Source organism: Xiphophorus hellerii, chromosome 6, assembly GCF_003331165.1.
Source record: "Xiphophorus hellerii strain 12219 chromosome 6, Xiphophorus_hellerii-4.1, whole genome shotgun sequence".
In the NCBI taxonomy this organism is placed as follows: domain Eukaryota; kingdom Metazoa; phylum Chordata; class Actinopteri; order Cyprinodontiformes; family Poeciliidae; genus Xiphophorus; species Xiphophorus hellerii.
In genome coordinates this window covers 20,657,341-20,677,314 of record NC_045677.1, presented here as the reverse complement: position 1 = coordinate 20,677,314, position 19,974 = coordinate 20,657,341, and the positions used below count along the sequence as shown (strand labels likewise).

Sequence of the window (19,974 nt, the reverse complement as noted above, 5' to 3'; positions counted from 1 at the left end):
TTTTTTCTATGTCTTATCAAATAAATTTTATTTTAAAGAGATACATTTATGAAGATTAATATAAGGGACACATTATATTGAAAATATAATTATTTATTCTCACAGTTCATTTGATTAATATTGCACTATTTTACAACAAATTAAGTTTTATAAGGTGAAATGTAAAGAATGTGATTTTGTCCAACTCAATTAATTTTAGTCCAATACAAAGTAGTAATGTGGTCCAACAAAGTTAGCTATTAATATACACCTGTGAAAAATGTGCCTTGGTCAAAATGTACAGAGAATTTAAAACCCTGAACACACTGTCCCCACTATGAAACACGGCAGTGGCAGTATCATGCTATAGGTAAGCGTTCCTTCTGCAGGGACAACCAAACTTGGACGGACGTTCACTTTACCTCAGGATGGTGACCCTAAATGGCTTACCGTGTCCTAGTCAAAGTCCAAAACGAAATCAGTTAAGTACCCTTTACATTAACCCAGTTAATTCTTGTATAGTTTTATTATATAGTCAGATACAGGTCCCAATTCATGCATTCTAGTATAATTTAAATAAGAATGCAGCAGGGATTTAAGTTCAAAAGTGTTAAAAGCCTGCCAGTTTACAAATAAATCATAAAGGGATATTGAAACGTCTTTCCTACCAAACAATAAATAGCAAATGTTTGTTTTACTAATTTATAATTTAAAGTATTGCAAAGGCTAACTTTAAAACAGTATATATTTGTTTAATGTCGAAACTTAGGATATATAATTGCTTAGCAAAGCTATGTTGTGACTAGTTAAAAATGTACATTTTACATACATTTATGAACATGAGTGTTTCTGTCATGTTATATTTATAGTAACACTTTTAGTATGTCAACCTTTATGGAGTATATAATGTATTTTCTGCAATACTTGCCTTAAACTGGGTCAAATTATTTGATTTGTTGGCAATGTCGCTCCGTATTGTTTGGGGGCGGAGTCTAAGGGGAGGAGGGCACGAGGTGGACAAGGGTTGCCATGGCAACCGTAACTCAACGTAACGTCCGTTCATTTAAAAAGACCACAGAGGCAGCGTAAATGCTGGTCCTGTTAAGGTAACAGACGTGTTATCTGTTAGTTGAGAATAATGGTCGCTATCTGTAGTTAAACGCAAGTAACTGACTAAAACAAACAAACAAAAAAAAGTGGGTGCTTCTCTTTCTAGAGAGAAGATGGAGTTGGAAAGGACGGTGACTGAACGCTCGACCTCGAGTCGCCATGAAAAAAGTTTGGGGCTCCTCACGATGAAGTTTGTCAGTCTACTGCAAGAAGCTAAGGATGGCGTTCTTGATTTAAAAGTGGTCAGTGACACCGAGAGACGACTCACATTATTTGAGTGTATATTGGGGCGGGGGGAGGTTGATCGGTGCTGTGCTGCCCCGCAGTTTTCTGCTGCTAGTTTTAACAAAGGGCTGTCCGACACAAGTCGTCAGGTGTATTTATGTATGGAACAGGTGCACTAGGAGTCCGCCATTAGGATTAGCCCATTGTAAAGCCGTCAAAAACAAATGAAAGACAAAGACAATTTGCAGTATGATGAAACGTTAATCAAACTTATTGTTTACAGGTTGAGTATCTTTAGCACTGGAATGTGAATTCCTGTGCATGCTGTATTTGAGAGAATCTGAAACTTTCAAAAAGTCAGTTTGTTGTTCCAGAAATCGCCAAATGCAAAATCCGTACCACAGATCTTCGTTGTTTATCTATTTCTGTAATAGAAAAGGGCAAAAGTGATTGACGTTTTTCTACAGGTAAATTTAAATAGTAAGCTGAAATTATTTCCCCTCCTCCTGGAATTCACTTTAACGAAACGTATAGACTGATTATTGGAGTCAAAATTTGTACTCATGTAAAAGTAGCCCTTCTTTCATATATTTTTACAGAGGTAAAGTGAATTCCAAAAAATTACCGAAGTATTTGGGGACTTGAGTTGTGAATCCTGACTAGCTGCTGTAATTTGTGAAAATGTTGTCTTTATACACAACAAAATATAAAGTTGTGTTTAAGTTCTTGTACTTGGAATGATAAAGTAAAATAATATAGAGAACATTTGGCAAAATACACTTTGCCAAAAGAATACATTTTGAAATCCTACTGTTCTGCACATCAAAAAACCTTTAATCTGAGGTGCCTTATTGGTAAATATAGGCTTACACATTTTTAAGAAAATTTATTAAGACACCATTAGGGTCAAACTATGTCTTATTGACAGGTGAATTCTGCAATATAATATGCTTTACTTTACTGTTCTGCTTTCAGTAGCACAAGGCAACAATTTTGTAGTGAAGCTGGTATGAAAATGTTTTTAATGAGAAAGCCCCACAAATAACTTTAGGTTTTTTGCATTTGCATCTTCAGTTCAGGAATCCTGCTTAAAATGTTAACATGTATTAGCACAAGCTTTGCAAATCATCCATTAAACTTTTATCTTCCAATTCTATCCATGAATCTATTTTTCCCTCTTTTCTTGCGCGCCAAACCTGGTTAATGGTTACAGTGGATGTTTCTTAGACTCTCTCCACTCCCTTCTCCTTTGTTACTTTATTTAAGAAAAGGTCAGTGTTTTTTTTTTTTTAAGCATAAGCTGTTCTTTTTTTTCTTGGGAGGATTTGGGCAATATTTCAGTGTTGTGCGTGTGTTGCTTTTAGATAACGCCTTTTATTTGCGGGCGACTTATGTCTCTGTCTGCCTGAATCAACAGGCTGCAGACAGTTTGGCAGTGAAGCAGAAGAGGAGGATTTATGACATCACGAACGTCCTGGAAGGTGTGGGGCTAATCGAGAAGAAAAACAAGAACATAATCCAGTGGAGGTTTGCAAATATTTGCTTTTTATTTTTAAATGAGCAAACCCGAAAGGGCAACTGCAGGCTGGTGAATCTTTGATCTTTGAATATTTAAATTAGAATTGACAATCAGTGGTTCTACCTTCTCTAAAACCTTTCTTCCCCCCCCCCTGATCAGGGGGCAGAACAACGGGAGCCAAAGTCAGGAGATGTTGGAGCAGATCAGAGTTTTAAAAGCCCACATCTCTGAGCTCGAGGTTCAAGAGAAGGAGCTGGATGACCAGAAGGCCTGGGTGGAAGAGAACATCAAACACCTCAACCATGATCCAGACATCTGCGCATATCCTTCGGCTCTTTGTTTCTTTTTTTTTTTATGTTTTTTTGTTTAATTGTTAATCCTTATTTTTTCCTGTTAACATTCCAACATTTCATTCCTGTTTTCTAACACTGCTAAAAGAAATTTCAGATTTTTTTTTTCACCTCAAGTGTTTACATTTGTCACAGAGACTTTTAAATCTTATTTCTTTCCAAGAAAAGTTGACGTAGTTTTGACGTTTTAACTCTGAATTGTTCCAAGGCTCATTTAATTCGTCTCACATGAAAGAAACCCCTGTCGGATTCTGTCAGCATTGTTTTCCTGTTGAACAGAAAGAGGCTATAAAAGGAGGATTAAAAATATAATCACTAATGACATTCGGTGAAAAAGCAGCCAGGCTAACCCTGACTCTCACAATGCCTAAAGCCTTTGTTTTTCCCTTTTATTGTCTCCTTTTTTCTCTTGAAGTTAATCCTGTTTCTTTAACATCTCTCCACCTATAAATTTGTGACACACGAGGACATCTGCAATTCTTTCAGTGGAGACACTCTTCTGGCTGTTGTGGCTCCCTCTGGAACCCAGCTGGAGGTGCCACGTCCTGAAAGGGTAGAGTGATTTACCAGCTTGAATAGAAATTAACATTTTCTTCCCTTATGACAACATTGACTAGAAAGTTTAACATTTAAAAGGTTCTTTCCAGCTTTTTGTTGTGTTAAAGCAGACCTTTCATCGCAGGCTGTTTGGTGTTTCCTGGAAACTAAATATATATAAAACTGTTGATGAAGTTTCTTTGATACAGTAAGCTCATGATCATTTTTACAGAGTAAAAGTGGTCAGAAGAAATACCAAGTGAACCTGCGGAGCCACTCTGCTCCCATCCAAGTGATGCTCATCAACAGAGAGTCCGGCTCCAGGGTCCCTGTGGTCTTTCCTGTACCACCCACCGACGACATTTGTCTGATGCCAACCCCGCCCAGCACGCCCGCCAGCCTGCAGAAGTTCCCCCTCCTAAACTGTGCTGCCACTACACCCAACCCCACCTTCTCCTGCAGCCAGGACTCCGTCTCCTCAGACCAGCAGATGGTGCTGCCAGACCTTGATGAAGAGCTGACTCCATCTTCCACCCCTGGTGACGTGCAAATGGGTGAGTGACTAAATATTCATTTCAAATTTTAATGCTCTACGTGTTTCCTGTAAGCTTTGGAAATTATTTAAAAAGGACTGAGTGCTTGAAGTGGATTCAACGTGTGATCCACCACAGCGACTAGAACTTTCTTTCTTTATTGTTTGCTTGCATGGGGACAATTGTTAAGTATAAACAATTACTGAACACTATGACATTTATAGGCTAAGCTAGTGTGCGGTGCACAACCTCAAATGTAACTAACATAAAGAAGTGCATAAATATCAAGCAGACGGAAAAGTAATCTGCTGCCTTTACTCTTATATGCCTAGATAAAATCGAATATAGCAAACTGACTTAAAATCACCTTATTAAAAAATGTAGCCCACCTGTGTGTAATTTAAACTCAGTATAAATCTGGCTGTTCTGTAAAGAATTGAGATATTAGTTAGAAAACATTTAACAACAGACTGCATCATGTAGACCCAAAAAACACAGCGGACGGGTCGGAGATAAAGCTGCTGATAAGTTGGTTTAAAAATATGCAAGATTTGGAGATCTTATGGCACAAGTCCAAACCTACCATAACCTGACCAGACACCTAAACTAACAGGCTGGGAAAGGAGGCTAATAAATCAGAACCCCATTGTGACTGTTGAGGAGCTGCAGAGATTCATAGCTGAGGTGAGACAATCTGCTGATAGCGGATCTGTTGGTCACTTCTCGGAAAAGAGTCTAAAAGAAAAAAATCATAACTGGGCAGAAAAAGCCGCAAAAAGTCAAATCTTACAACACACTGACCATACTACCCCTATGGTGAAATATGGTGATGTCAGCATCATACTGAGGAGATGTATGTTTCTTTAGCCGAGTTGTTACAAGTTGATGGAAGATCATTAGAGGAAGCTGTAGGGAAATACTGGCAGAGAGCTCCACAGCTACAACACAAGAGCCGGTTGGTGTCCAAGCATATTCATGTTTGAGTTGCCACATTAGAGTCCTTCAGAAGTAACAATCTACACTTCCGTAGATTGTTACGGAAGTGTAACAATCTACGGAAGTGTTGCACACACTTCTGAATTATTTTTTTAATTATTTTTTTTATTAAACCATAAAATAGAAAAAACGTGAATTGATTTTTGTGTTTGTAGTGTATACTGAAAGCACACACGGCCTTGTTACCTGACTGGACTGACTCCTATGGTACAAGTCACAAAACTCATCCCAGGAATATCAGATGTCACAGCTTTGTTTTTAACATGCCAGGACAGGAAAGTGAGATGTGACAATGTCTTGCAACTAAAATGAAAGTACTCTGAGAGTCATGATGTGTAGCTTGATCATCTATGTGAACTGAACCCCAGGGGTCAGACCTTACAATGGGGATTTCTATTATAAATGTTTGCCTAATTACAGCTACCATCTTTTTAAATTAACTTTTAGTTGTTAATGCTCTCGTTTGGAGCACTATTGTTTTTGCCATTTTTATTTGTTTGGAGAGAAAGTTGCATAAATTTATTAACATATTTAATAATTGCTGTGTTTACTGTTCTGCAGCTGCCAGATTTTTCCCACAAGTCATGAGAAACCATTATTTTCCATTGTGAAAGGGATTTCTCCATTAACAGTTTGATTGCCTGTGTTTCTGTAATTATGCAAGTTCAGCTGATGCCATTGTCAAAGCGAAACCGATGCAGAACTTTATTACCGGAATAAATGAGGAAATGGCAAAAACAGAAGATTTTTAGTTTTGTTTTCTTGCTGTTACACAACAAGGTGCTGGAAACTGTGACTAACTATAGATTACGGTGAAAGGTCTTGAGGTCCTAGTCTGTTAAAATTGCTTTATTACCATCTTGCTGTATATACCAACTTAAGTACTTTACCTGCTGGTTTTAAATTAGTTTTAGGATGGATATGAGAGTTGGAAAAGGTTTTAAGCACATTCGGAAGTGAATTTTCTAACAGCATTCCTGCTTGCTATTGTATTTCTGCAGAGTGTCACAGCGAGTCAGCAGCAGCAGTGTTGGAGCAGCATCAAATAGACCTGGAGGATCCAGAGTTCCAGTCTGTTCTGGACGTTAGCAGCCTGCTGCGGCTCAGCGCAGGCGCTGACAGCATGAGGGACGACAGAGAGGGTGAGGCGCTTTGCTGGACACCACATGCAGAGATAGCGATCATGGGTGGTTTAACGTTTGCTTTGCTGGCTTGCTTAAAGAATTTACAGTGATCATAAGATAAGACCACACTCCAATATAAACCCTTCTAATGGGTTGGAAAACCTCTCCCATCTTTAATGTTATTGGATCAAATTTTATCAGCACAAAATTACATTAAAAGCTACCGGTAATTATTATCCATTTGTTTTCATTGTTAACTTAGTCCATATTCATATCCATGTAAACATTGTTTTAATTATGTTGTGCTTGGTATCTTACACTCATTTCCAGTTTAAAAAAACCCTGCAAATTCCTCTGTTTTTGTCATGAACATAATTGGTAATCAGCTACAAAAATGGCCTTAAACCTAACAACGTTTTGAGCCAAATCTGATCCATCTAGATTTGTTAGAAAAAGGGCAATAGGTTTTTTTTGTGTTTTTCTTGCTAAAATCATCTTTGTTTTGTGCACATTAAAAATGATACCCTAAATTGATCTCAAGGTGATGTCTCAGCAGAGACACCATGTCTGGTGTGGGAATCTTTTCACAGATGATGAAAAGATACACCGGAGCAATTCAATGCAAGGATGAAAGTTATATTCTGTTTATAAGACAACAGACACCGGTACGTTTTAGAACTATTCTCAAATTGTGCCGTTGTCAGAGGAAATATTTGCTATTTTCGTAGAAATTTACAGTACAAACGCAACAAAAACGCTTCAGGTTTCACCAGAAATTGTTGAGTAAACAAGGTATAGTCAGAGGTCATGGTTCTCAGTGGATGAAGTTGGATTGCTTCCTTTAGGTTCAGGCTCTTCCTGAAGAGTAGGAGTTGGTGAACGATGAGTCTGCTTTGCATTGAAGAGTCAGCTGAGGCGCTTCTTCTGGGCAGAAGCAGAATTTGTTGACCCGTTACCCTAGCAACCAAATATTAGAAAAGAGGATGAATGGAGACCAATATGGTGTGTGGTTGGAGCCAACTGAGCTATATTTGAACCAAGCAGCAACCCAACTGATAAAGTTATGCCAGTCAATAACATCAGATCCTGTAAATCATTAAGTGTCTCAGGAACCTTGAACTTGCTAATTTGGTGTACATTTATTATTTTAAAGTTATGTTTTAATCGCTGTATCTCAGGGTACAATGAATTGAAAAAGTGAACAGTAGTAGTCACACCTGAAACTCGGAAACACAATACGAGTTACAAAGACGTTTATGGTGACTTCTACAGAAGTTATTAAACCTGCTTGACTGTGGAAGGTGGGGGTGGATTGATTTACGCTAAATTAGTAAAATCTTTATTTAATTTTTTTGTTTTTATTCTCTCATAGGAGCTGTTGACCTTATTGATGAACTAATGTCTTCTAATGGTGAGGATTATAACACCTACATCACAAACCTCTGAATTTGTTTAGTTAGATCTGGATACCTCAGAGTTTAAAGAAACCTGATTGGTCTGTAACTATCTTGGTCTGTTAGCAGTCGCCCTTGTACCAGGATTGTATGCATTTGTTTTACACACACATACTTTTGTTTAGTTTTTTGTGGTGTGTGTACTATCAGTCTTTCAATTTTTGCTTTATGTTATATGACACAATGGACTAATAGCTTTAAATCATTTCAGAACTTGATTAAGACCATGTTATCTATGCTTAAATTCTGGAATCGAGTAAAGCTGTACATTCTTTCACTTAAAAGGAAAATAACTTTGTGCCACAGATAAAATCTGACAGCCTGAACTTTAGCAGACTACATGTGCTTAGAGAATCTGTCGAATAAGACGGATGATCATGATTATGTTATCAATACCACATGTATCTCAGCAAATCCAGCGCAGTGAAAAGCAGCAACTCATTCCTACATTCTCAGTAGCATTTAAACATGACTTTTACTGGATACTCTTCTGGTCATTTTTACCCCAAAAATGTCTTTTAGAAATCTGAAATGAGTACTAACTATTAAGGCATACTGAGTCATGGCACTCTTCTGATAGATAGATACATATAAACCTTGGAGGTCTGCAGCGCAGTGTGAAACTGGCACCAGATTTTCTTTCCTGGGGATTTTTCTGATGTCTGAAAGTGTGTGATGCATTGAATGTGTTTTTAATAGCAGACATATTTCCCAGATTATCTCACAGATTCTGTTGTTCCTATGAACAGGTATAGACTACAGCTTCAATCTGGATGATGGTGCAGGAGTGTGTGACCTGTTTGATGTGCAGATCCTCAATTACTGATCTCTGCTGCCTGCCACAACTCTGCTGCCCTCATTTCACACACCTCCAAGAAATATTTCCTGTTATGTTGTTATTGCACAGTCAGTGCTTCATATTGTTGCCTTAAAACAAAAAACGACACATCTTTAGACTGCACAGCTGTGCATCAGACACGATACAGTGACTTTTGTCAATGACACCTGGCACCTGAATGCGTTCTTCATCAAATATATACATATTTTTAAGGAAGCCACATTTGATGTCTTTACTAAGACTTTAATGGTTTTCTGGGTAAATAAAAAATTCCAGACAGATAACATGTCTTAGAAGTAAAGTAAGATTAATCCTACAGCCTCTTTATATTTTTCCTCATCCACAGGCTTTTTTTGTCTATTTTTCTTATTCTTTTGCGGCTGGTTTTATTTCTTTATTTCAACCAAGGTTGGAAATCCAAGCTCTTTTTTTTTAATTGAAAAGCATCATTTGTTTTACAGTTCTGATTCAGAAACGTCTGATATTTAAGGAATAAATGTTTTGGTGTCATTTTGTTACTTATTATTGAGGGGGGGGGAAAAAGCCAGAAACCTTTTTCTATATTAATGACACTGCCAGTTTATGCCTCCCTTTTTCACAGCTGTATATATTTAACTACATTTTATTCTTAATTTAAGTTAAAAAAGCTATTTGTTCTAGTGTTTTGTAACTGAAACTAGGTTAAATGTCTTCATTTAAATAACTGAGTTTGCCATTTTTCTAAATTGATGACTATTCAGAGCCCTGAATGACATTTCTGTGTATTTATGTTTTCTAATTAAAAGAAGTCATGTTTCGTTGCACATAGTCATTTTTTAAAATAGTTTTTCCTGACTGAAGTTCAATGGTGGGACTGTTTGCGTTGCTGTGTTGGAGGCAGATTTGCTGTGTGATATTCCCATTGTTCCAGTTTTGACTTTGTTAATCACTTTAGTTTTTTGTTTTTGAGAAATAAAAGTAAAAATACATTTTATAAACTGAGTTAAGAGGCATGACATAAGTTGCAAAAACAAAGACTTCAAACTTTCTCATGTTTGCTGTGACTTTATAACTTATTTTGTTTATATGCACTTTTCTTTGCTATTACCACTACAATTTTTTTTTGTGCTAGTAAAATAATCACAAATAGACTTTTTTTTATATATAATATTGACCACTGTATAGTCTAACAAACTATACACTTTGTTAGATAACTTGACATCATTTTTAGAAAATCTTAGCTAGAATCTTTTAATTTTCAGCTTATCAAAAAATAAATTTAGAAAATCCATATTTTCTTTTATGAACATTTTCGCTACATAAACTTGACGAAGAAGCGTTTCACAGCTTCCTAATTTTTAAAAATCATCTTAGCGTGAGGAGGAAAACCATCTAAATGCCTGATAATGAAGTAAACATGAGCACAGGGTTGTAGGTATTAAGTCTTTACAAAGGTAATAACCCGTTGTTTCAGTCAGAATTTTGATAGTACTGTTTTTTTCTGAGCATCACAGGGTATTCGTATTGAATAAATGGTAAAACTAAAATAAACTGGGTCTAAAAATATACAGTATCTTAACAGCACTGCAATGTTATAAGCAGAAAAACTGTCAGGCATAGGAAAATGCTTCTTTTGTCGTGACGGACTTGTTTTTGACAGAAAATGTTATGAAATAACTGCTTTGATGTATGACTGTGTTCGTTATATTTTTACATTTCAAACCCAAAATTGGGTCTGTTTCGCTTCAGGAAGACGGTTTCCACAAACAACCTTCTGAAGCATAGCCCATCATTTGACCCAAATCAGATGGAATCCAGCACGGAAAAAAACACTTTCCTGCTAATCTAATCATTTAGGGTTTAATGGCCTGTGTTTGTATAAATGGTGTTTACATGAAGAGATTTCGTAATCAAACAAACTCGAATGTAAAACAACAGATTGCAGCAGATAGCGGCGGCTTCTGGACGATATGCTGCGTAGTAAATATTTAAACCTCATTCCTCTACTGTTTAACTGCACGCTTCTACTCCCAGCGCTCTGCTTGAAAACGTTCGTTATCAACTCCTACAACGTTACTGGAAGTGGTTTCAGTTGTGTTGTTGTTGCTGCTGTTATCTGAGAAGGAATTTCAAGGCGTGTGCAGAAATCTCTTCTTCAGATGTTCAAACAGTCCAGGAAATGACGAGGTTTTCCCGTTAGGCATAGAAATCTCTCAGGATGTCAAACCTCTATGAAGGATTTCTTGTTTTGTTTGCTGCAGCATCAAATATCAAATTGAAAACTGAAGCGACCTCAGAGAAAATATTTCAACAACAGCAACCCAGAAAGACAAATAGGCTGTACTCAGATTGAGAGGTGCATGCATGTGTGTCTGGTTAGCAGGAGGACATATGTGCACCATCAAGGAGACCTGGTGTATTTGCTCATGCTGATTATAATTAAAATGAGCAGTTAATTACCAGAACGTAACCCTCTTCTAAAAAAAAACAGCCTGTTCTTGTTAGAGAATCTAAAATGGAAAAACTTTACCTTGTGCATACTTTAAACTGTGTGGGTTGAATGGGAGGCAAATGTTTCCAGTGAAAATGGAGAAATATCTCTGACTAACACCTTGTATATGTAAGTGCATCAGTTCATTAAATGGTGTTTCAGCAAAGACGGGAAAACAAAGGCCAAGCAGATTAAGAATTGTGGTTCGTCCATTACTTTAGACTCAAATAAAAATGTGTTATGATTTGATTATAACTATCCCTTCATGCTTAGCAGGTTAGCATGCTATTGGGATTACTGTGTTCTGATAAATAATGCAGCATAATGGAGAACAAGCCTTTCTCATAGATGTCTAAATTGACACAACCTCTGCCAGAGAAAGAAAACAATAAAAAGACATTTTAGCAAGAACCCAATTTTAACTATTTGCTTTGATTTAGTTTTTTTTTTAGTTTTAGTAATGAAACACTTTATGTTTCAATAAGAAGGACATAAAACAACCTTAAGATTTCCTAAACTCTCCCGCCACTGGTACCAAAACAACAAAACAAGATTTAGATTTTTTTAGCTCATTTATTTTACAAAAAGCAGAGGGGAAAAACATTCCCAATCTAAGTTACAAAAATAAACAGGTAGTTTCTTTTAAGTAAGGGCTCCCAGTGAGAAAGTGGGTTTCTCACCACAATCAATTCAAAAATTCAATATAACTGCAGTGCGTTGAAAATAAGCTCATACATGCAATGTCAAATTATTTATTTGCTCTTCTGGCAATTTGCCTTTCATATTTTTTCCATACAGAGATTATGGAAGCACTTCTGTCAGTAAACACGTTCATGTAGTTATTGAATACATAAATTGTGAAGTTATACACCGAGTTTACACTTCTATTGCTATTAGTGGTTAGCTTGTCACTGAGCACAAAAATTATGCTGTTTGATTTCAACAGCATAATTTATTCTCGGCTCAGATTTTAGAGCTGAGAATAAAGTCCCAACCCATTTGAGAGTGTTTTTATTTGTGTGTGTTAGTAAGTGTTTTATTGTTGCTTCTCTAACTTTGAACCTCAAAAAGTCTGACATCCATGTACAAAAAGACCAAAGCGCCATCATATCCCTCAAAATAACAGTCTTTGTTGTTTTGATTGTTCCAAAACAAGTAGCCGCTACTTGTTCTTTGCTCACCATTTTCCACTTCAGTTCAATATTTGAATTCTCAAATGTTCTCCTTTGACTTCTCTTAAGAAGTTTCTTTTGGAAGCAAAAGTCCAATTGTGCATAAAGAAGTACTCCTTCTTGGCTGTGGTTTAGTAGCTCTACATGAAACACAATTAGCCTTTAGGCTGACACCTAAAGACCATTAAAGGCCTTTGAACCACAGCTGGAGAACCATTGGATTCACTCAAACTGAGAATGAGTTTGTCTCCTGGGTTGCACTATGAGAGTTAAACGACATATCCATCTCTTCACCATCTGCTGGAGTCTCTTGTGTCCTCCGGCTCCTCTTCCTTCTCTTTTGTCCAAACTTCTTAGCGACTTTTGCCATATGCTGCCTGAAGGAGGACCCCATGAAGGCGTAAAGGATCGGGTTGATGCAGCAGTGAATGAGAGCCAGGCTTTCCGCCACCTGGGTCGCGTGATCCAGTACCTTGCTTGTCTGGCAATGGGTTACAAAAATGTACACTGAATCTACGGCACGGTGCAGTTTTAGCACATTGTATGGCAGCTGAGTGACAACAAATACCCCCACTACTATTAGGAGAACACGCAGGGCTCTCCACTTCTTGCCTCGACTCTCGATGGGAAGGTTTCTCAGCGCTCTGCCGACAGACCAGTAGCAGATCACCATGACCAGGAGAGGAAGAAGGAATCCCAGCAGCACCTCGGCCACCTCCAGCACAGCTTTACCACTCCGAGCCATAGATGAAGGGTAGATGGCTATGCAAATGTTCCTATTGGATGTCCACACCACTTCTGAGAAGATTAAATCAGGCAGACCGAGCAGGAAGGCCGTTCCCCAGACAGCTAAGCACCACTTCCAGCAATGCCTCCTGTTGAAAAGCTTCTGCAGCCTGCCTCTGTCATCTCCACCCTGCACTCTGAGAACCGCCAGGTAGCGGTCCAGGCTGATGCAGGCCAACAGCAGCATGCAGCAGGTGAAGTTCAACGTGTAGCAGGCCGACACAATCCTACAGACAGGCGTCCCCCAACTCCCAGCCCCTGGCGGCGTCAGCGGCCCAGAAAGGCAGCGTGAAGAGGAGCAGCAAGTCGGCCACAGCCAAGTGGCTCAGGAAAGAATCCGTCATGGTCTTCAGCCGTTTGTGGTAGGCGTAACGGCCAGGACCAGAATGTTTCCCGTCAGTCCCGCAACTAGACACACACTGTACATGATGGGGAGGAAGAAGGCTGCGAAGGACCGGATATCGCCCTTCTCGCACAAGGCAGGATAATCCTCATAGCTGTAGTTGAAGCTGGTGTTTTCGTGATAGTAGTAGTCGGCCTCATGTGAGACATCCATGGTTACTATGGAAAGAGGTGAGAGAAGAACATTTTGAATTATTCTTAATATCGAAGCAATCACAGTTTGTTGCAACGAGATTTATTTAATATGTTTAAAATGATGTTGGCCAATGAACAAAAACAGCAATCTGTAGCATTAACATTTTAGCTCCTGTAGCAAATCAGCTACTTCATACATCCATAACTCTATAAGTCGTACTGGTTCCCAAACATCAAATCTATCCCATTATTCACAAGTTAAAATGACTGAATCTGAAGAATGATTTCCGTTATTTTAACAAGGCTTGTCAGTGCATGTGCGATGGAGAGTTGTTGCAGAGAAAAGGAAGAATAATTTACATGCCTTTTAAGGGACTTTATTGCAGTTTTTCACTCCAAAAGGCCATTCTGCTGCAACTTTTAGATTCACAAGAAAGTTTAGCAGATAATATAAAAATATATTTCTGTATTTACATATAAGTATTTTTTAATATGAAAGCTTCATCTTTAATTGTTTTCATTCTAGTGATTAATAGCTGTTTCACATTTAGAAGTTTAACATGATGAACATTCAGTATTGAACCCTATGAGAACTTCTGTAATGTTTTGATTAAAAGAAAATATGATGCTTAACATTCAACCCCCTTGATTTCATGCAAACAGAACATTATGAATAATATGTTCCATTTTAATAAATGTGTTATTTGAAGAAAGATGCTTTACTTTGGCTACAGGAAGATTTAAATGACTAATTATTCTCACTAATAAAAGCTGGGCTGAGCTTTCACCTGCATTTAAAGATCAGACATCTTTTAAAATATATATTTTTAAATTTTTGAGAACCTCAGTGATGAAACAATTAAAATATGGCAATTTCTCTGTGATGAAGAAGAAAAACAACAACAAAAAGGGTCCTGTGGGGAAAAGGCGGTGACGCAGGTCACTAGTTCATCAGGGCTGATTATGTTAAAGCTTTGCCACATGTTCCAGATGTGACTTAATTTTATAAAATTCTGCTGGTGTTGATTCAGGCCAGTTTGGATTTGGAACTGGAATTCCCATCAGGATTTGGACAAGATAATTTACATGTTGTGAAGTGACTTTGGGGGGGGGGGAGGCCTGTTTCAGTTTAAAATATGCCAATTGAGCCAAAGTGCTTTGAATGTATTCACAACTTTCCCAGGGAAAAAACTGAAGGACAAAATTGTCTTGGCAGAAATTGTAAAAAGCAGCTTAATTACAGTTTTATTCGAGGATCTCATCTTCTCCAAGACCCATTGAAATCAGATGCAGCATGTTTGGATCATCAACTTAGATTATTTTTTTACATTGTCTCAACCTTCAAACATTTTATCTGTAACTTTTTTATGTAAATGTGGAAGAAAATGGTGTCTACATTCTGGAAACTCAATAAAGATCACAAATGGTCTGTGCAATGTTCACATCAGGAATGAAACACTCAAAACAAAGATGTGATTTTCATTTTTTTTCTAAAACACAAAACTTTTTATCTGCAATTTGAATAGTTATATAATTTTAAATGGATTTGTCCTTTTAACCCACTGGAAAATGAACAACATATTGACTCAGTTCTTATCCTGACACCATCAGCTTGAAAAAACAAAATCTAAATGCTTCACTCTGTGCCGACTTTTCTCTCACATAGAATAAAAAATATATTTTTTAAAATGCTTGTCATTGTTCAAACTAATCAAACATTTTTATTTTATCTTGTTTTTCTGAGGGACACAAAAGAAACAGCGCCACCTATACAGTAGTTAGAGCATGCAGTGGTTGTAGATTAAACAGCGCTTCTGGTGCTGCAACGTGACTGAGTTGAGAACGCCTGGCTCAAACACAACTGTAAAACCATAGGAAACAGCTGTCCAAAGAAAGAGATACCAACTGGGTTTAAGGAAAATAAATACCAAAAGGATTCAGGAACCTTGACAAGATCTGTGTTTAAGAACTGCAGCTGGAGTTTCAGAAATATCCATGAAAAAAAAACAGGAGAAATGATAAGAGGAAACATATTGCCCAGTCATCTTGGAATGCATGGACAGGTGGAATATTTAAACATTTAGAAACTGTCAAACATTGGAGATAATTTAGTGGCATTACTTAAGACGTTACAAATAACAACTGCTCTTTTGTCTGAGTTGAATGTGGAGCAAGCCCTGCAGTAATACAAATGCACACAATGAACTTCCTCTGGTTCAGTTAAAATCTGTCAACGAATTTAAACTGAGATCTGCCAATGCTGTTGGCAGGATCTGTTTATCCTGTCCAGACCTGAATATTTCCACCCGTTGTTTTTACGTTTATATGTTCATAAGCTCATCTGCTTCTCTGCTGAAAGATAAAAGCAAAGTCCAGAAAAGAAGATAACGTTTCCACAAGTAGAGACTTAAAAACAAAATACCTAAGATTCTCTGGCTCCCCTCTGGATTTATTCACGCTGTGGTGCATTTAATCAAATTTGATCACTCTTTTTATTTGGGAAAATTTTCTATCAGCAGAAAACTTGGTTTACCGGGAAAGTTAAAGTTATTGAAACATGGGTTGTTATTTTGCAGAAAGATGATATTCATATAATTTGCATATTCTCTAATATGGAATATGTTTATAACACAGTATGTTATTGAAATGTTGCCCTTCCTGTACCGTGTTTTATTCTTTATTGTTTATATATATATATATATATATATATATATTATATTCTATATGCGAGTCTGTCTGCTCACTTTGCTGCTGTTGCACAGAATTATGAAAATGATGTATCCCAGTGTTTTAAATTATGCTACATCTGTTAAATGACAACACTAAATTTGTATTTCATTCAGTAAACTTTTCTCAGGAAGTGGTCATCGGTAAGCTCCTGCTGCTCTGCCTCGATCATGTTTAGTTTGAAGAAAAGCTTGAAGATTTCTTTATTTAAACATCTTGAGAGCAGCTGTTGATATTCTGTACCATCTCCTGTTGCCAATAAGGCAGCATTTCATATTCTGTACTGGCTAATAGGTTTCTTTGCAGGCAAAGTGGAAGTCTTGCATTTATAATATCCTGGCATTGCAGCCACCTCATGATGCCATTGTAAGGATCCCAGAGCCTTGGAAGGGAAACAAGCCCGATGGTTTTGATTGGAAACCCTGACCAACTTTTAAATGCTAAAGCGCTTTGTTTGCAATCATTTGTTGAAAATAACTATTAATTAACATTTTGTCCAGTGTGAGATTATGCTACTGCAGTTGAACATTAATTTGTTTTAATGTGTTTCTTCCGTCTTTGTTAGGGGTGCGTACAAATATGACTGGTTGAGTAGATCTTAACATGAAAGGAAAGGAAAACACAAAACATTAGCGATCGAGCTGCTGCTGAGAAACCGCAGCTGTTGATGATTAAAACGAAGAGGGGATTTGGGAGGCCAGAAAACACCAGAAGCGTTAAGCAAGAGCATAAACAAGTAAAACTGTTTTGTCTTTTTAAGGTGCAGAAAGGTTGAATGGCTGGAGTTGGTGGTTTACACATGCAAAGCATTGAGTAGGAGCTGGAATGGTGTGAGGTGTTGCAATGCATGGTCTTTATTTGGAGGTCCAGGCAGGACCTAACCTGCATGATAACCACAACATCCTGTTGCAAATTAGCATCCAAGCAGGTTTGGGTTTATCAGAAATAAAGAGACTATTCAACCTAACAATGGGTGAAAAGATGTTTCAAATCCAGTGAGGCATGTTTATCAAGAAATGAAAAGATGAATGGCTGTGATATTTTACCTTACCTGAGATGTAACAAAAACAATTCATCAGAACTTCAGATTACAATATAATGAAGCTTCCAGAAAGAATAAATAGTCTGCAAATCTGTGATAGGTGACCTGGAGGATATGAGTCAGTTTTTGAAGTTATGTGTTGGAAATGCCACAAACTGGCAAAACAACTTTGATAGAAGCCAAATGGTGACAGCGAGATTCCTGAGTCAGAGCATTTGCAAAACAGCAAGTACTTGCTAACTGCTGCCATGAAAAGCACAAGTGGTACAGCTACCAAAAATGTTCAAGGCTCATCAATGCAGGGAGCATCGACCGGAGCGCATGCTGCTGAAGACCTTACTGCAGAGCAAATGTTCATTTGAAAGGCATAAAAAGATGACAGCGCTCTGACAAACATACACTTCAGAACTGAAATGAATGACTAACCTGACAGCCTTAAAAAACGTGCAGCTTCTGGTAGAAATGTATAGGATGTAATAATCAGAACTCTTTTTTTAAAATACTTTGTCTATTTTAAAACTATTTAAATGGTTCCTTAACACGGAGATTAAATGAGACATGATACTCAACAGGACAAACACAAGGAGGAAAAATCCCTGAATCACTGAACTCATCACCACATGACACTGACAACGTACCAAGTGATTTTCATGACAGTGTTTCAGCAAAGTCAGATGTTCTGCTTCACCACAAGTATTTCTGAGGACTTGTGTCATTTAAAAAAATAAGGAAGGACTCATAGTGACGACTTGTTCCCAAAAACGATCTTTGTGATTTTTATAGTGCCTTGCATAATTATTTATACTTGTATGTTTGCATATTTTGTCATATCACAACACAAACTTAATTGGTTTTAACTGAGATGTTATGTGATGAATAACACAAAGTACAGAGTAACTGTACTGTGGAAATGAAATGATTGATTATTTTCAAAAAAAGGAAAATGCTGAATTAATAAAATTACCAAATACAACCACAAGTTTACGTAGTGGCAGCTACATTTAGGACTTCATTTACTAAATAAATACTAAACATATTGAGAGAAGCGTCTCATTCTGAGAAACTTCTCAGAGTAAAAGGACTGATGCATTTTCAGCAATAAACCATTTTTATAAGTGTTTCAGAGTCATGCTGTAGTTAATAATGATCTTCATACATTAATGCAGAATTTTTCATAAACATATTTTCTCTGATAAAATTTTACTTTAAGCAACAAAAGGTCATACGAAGCAAAGATAAAACAGTCTCATTTAACAACAAATGGAAAATTAAACTTCATAACACTCGTTTCTCACAGACTTCACAACTGAAATGAATTAAGAACTAAAAAGATGAACGATTATCTACTTTAATCCACACATATTAATTTGTAAGATACTCACTGTGTTTGGGTTTAGCTGTAGGTTTTCTGCTTTTCACACGTCTGCTCGTTGTGCTCTGCAGAACTGGGTCGCCTTGATTCAGTATATGGTGCAGCACATGTGGGCGGAGATTGGGGAAAGCTCCTCCAGCCTCCAGCTCACAAACATGACACAATATTTACAAGCAGACAGATTCAGTGCATGAAAGTTCAAACTCCAACACACACATCTGTGAGTCACATGTTACCCTGATAAACTTTCAACAAACAGAAACCGTTTAGTGTTATTACCTAGTCATTGTTCCCACTGTGCAAGACTGAGCTACAGTGCTGTGGAGAAACATTTGGAAGGTGTTTTCAGATGATGATACACGGAGCTTGAAAATAACACATCATCGTTCACAGATAGTTGAACACAGTGGTGGTAGAGTGATGGCCTGGGGCTGCTCTGGTTCCTAAGCTCACAAAATGAATGGAATGTGCAGCAGAACAGACATCCAAAACACACAACCAAGAACATAATAGGATGTTAAAGAAAGAATACTTTTGAAGGGGCCTAGTCAAAGTCCAGACTTCAAATCTGACTGAGGTGCTTCAGCGTGACCTTAGACAGGATGTTACTAGAAAAACCTCCGGAGTGGCTCAGTGCGACAAAAAAGAGTGGGACAAAATTTCTCCACAGATGTGAGAGACTCATTTGACAGTTATCAATATGATAGTTATCAAAAATGATAACTGGCAATTAGATCGGGCAACAACCAGGTAATGGGTTTAGGTGGCAATGTTGTTGTTTTTTTTTTTACATAGCACAGGTTTAAATATAAGACTGGATTTTGTATTTACTCAGGTTATGTTTTGGTGCTATGGCCTGACATATTTAAGTGAAACAAAAATACAACAAATCTGTCAAAGAGGAAACTCTTCACAGCACAACAAACTTATCTATCTACAAGTTAAAACTGAATCAAAATTAGGACTATGGGGATAAATTGGGGCCAAAAGGTTTGGTCAAAAAACTTTTTGTTTTTTGTTTGAAACTGAAAAAGAAAGATGTGAAGCTGAAGAATAATTTCTGAAACTGAAAAACAGATTATAACCTGCTTTTCAGATTGAAGGTTTTCTTTTAGTTTCAATCTTTTTTCTGTTTGAAAACTTTTTTTTTCTTTTTAATAAACTTTATGACCCCCACTTAGCTCCATATAGGACCATCTGTCA

General features: G+C 37.3%; 2 protein-coding genes across 2 annotated transcripts; one reads left to right on the top strand and one right to left on the bottom strand.

The window, feature by feature from the left end:
• The first annotated feature begins 54 nt into the window (after nucleotides 1-54).
• Nucleotides 55-9,465, top strand: e2f5 (E2F transcription factor 5). The gene is made up of 8 exons (XM_032566355.1): nucleotides 55-1,331; nucleotides 2,732-2,841; nucleotides 2,993-3,154; nucleotides 3,628-3,736; nucleotides 3,953-4,274; nucleotides 6,251-6,391; nucleotides 7,746-7,784; nucleotides 8,577-9,465. The coding sequence occupies exons 1-8, from the start codon at nucleotides 1,203-1,205 to the stop codon at nucleotides 8,651-8,653; spliced, it is 1,089 nt and encodes a 362-aa protein (XP_032422246.1). The 5' UTR covers nucleotides 55-1,202; the 3' UTR covers nucleotides 8,654-9,465.
• Nucleotides 9,466-11,688: 2,223 nt separating this feature from the next.
• On the bottom strand, nucleotides 11,689-18,932 carry ackr4a (atypical chemokine receptor 4a; the record flags this gene model as incomplete). Its single annotated transcript, XM_032566354.1, is given in 4 exon segments — nucleotides 11,689-13,328; nucleotides 13,330-13,466; nucleotides 13,469-13,654; nucleotides 18,782-18,932. Coding segments are annotated over 4 exon segments (1,269 nt in total), but the record flags the coding sequence as incomplete, so codon positions are not given.
• Between the last annotated feature and the right edge of the window lie 1,042 nt (nucleotides 18,933-19,974).

Excerpts from the sequence above, each read along its gene's own strand:
- e2f5 (XM_032566355.1), top strand. The coding sequence starts at position 1,203 with ATGGAGTTGGAAAGGACGGTGACTGAACGCTCGACCTCGAGTCGCCAT. Across the intron at positions 1,332-2,731 it reads GCGTTCTTGATTTAAAAGTG|GCTGCAGACAGTTTGGCAGT; the intron begins GTCAGTGACACC and ends CTGAATCAACAG. Across the intron at positions 6,392-7,745 it reads CATGAGGGACGACAGAGAGG|GAGCTGTTGACCTTATTGAT; the intron begins GTGAGGCGCTTT and ends ATTCTCTCATAG.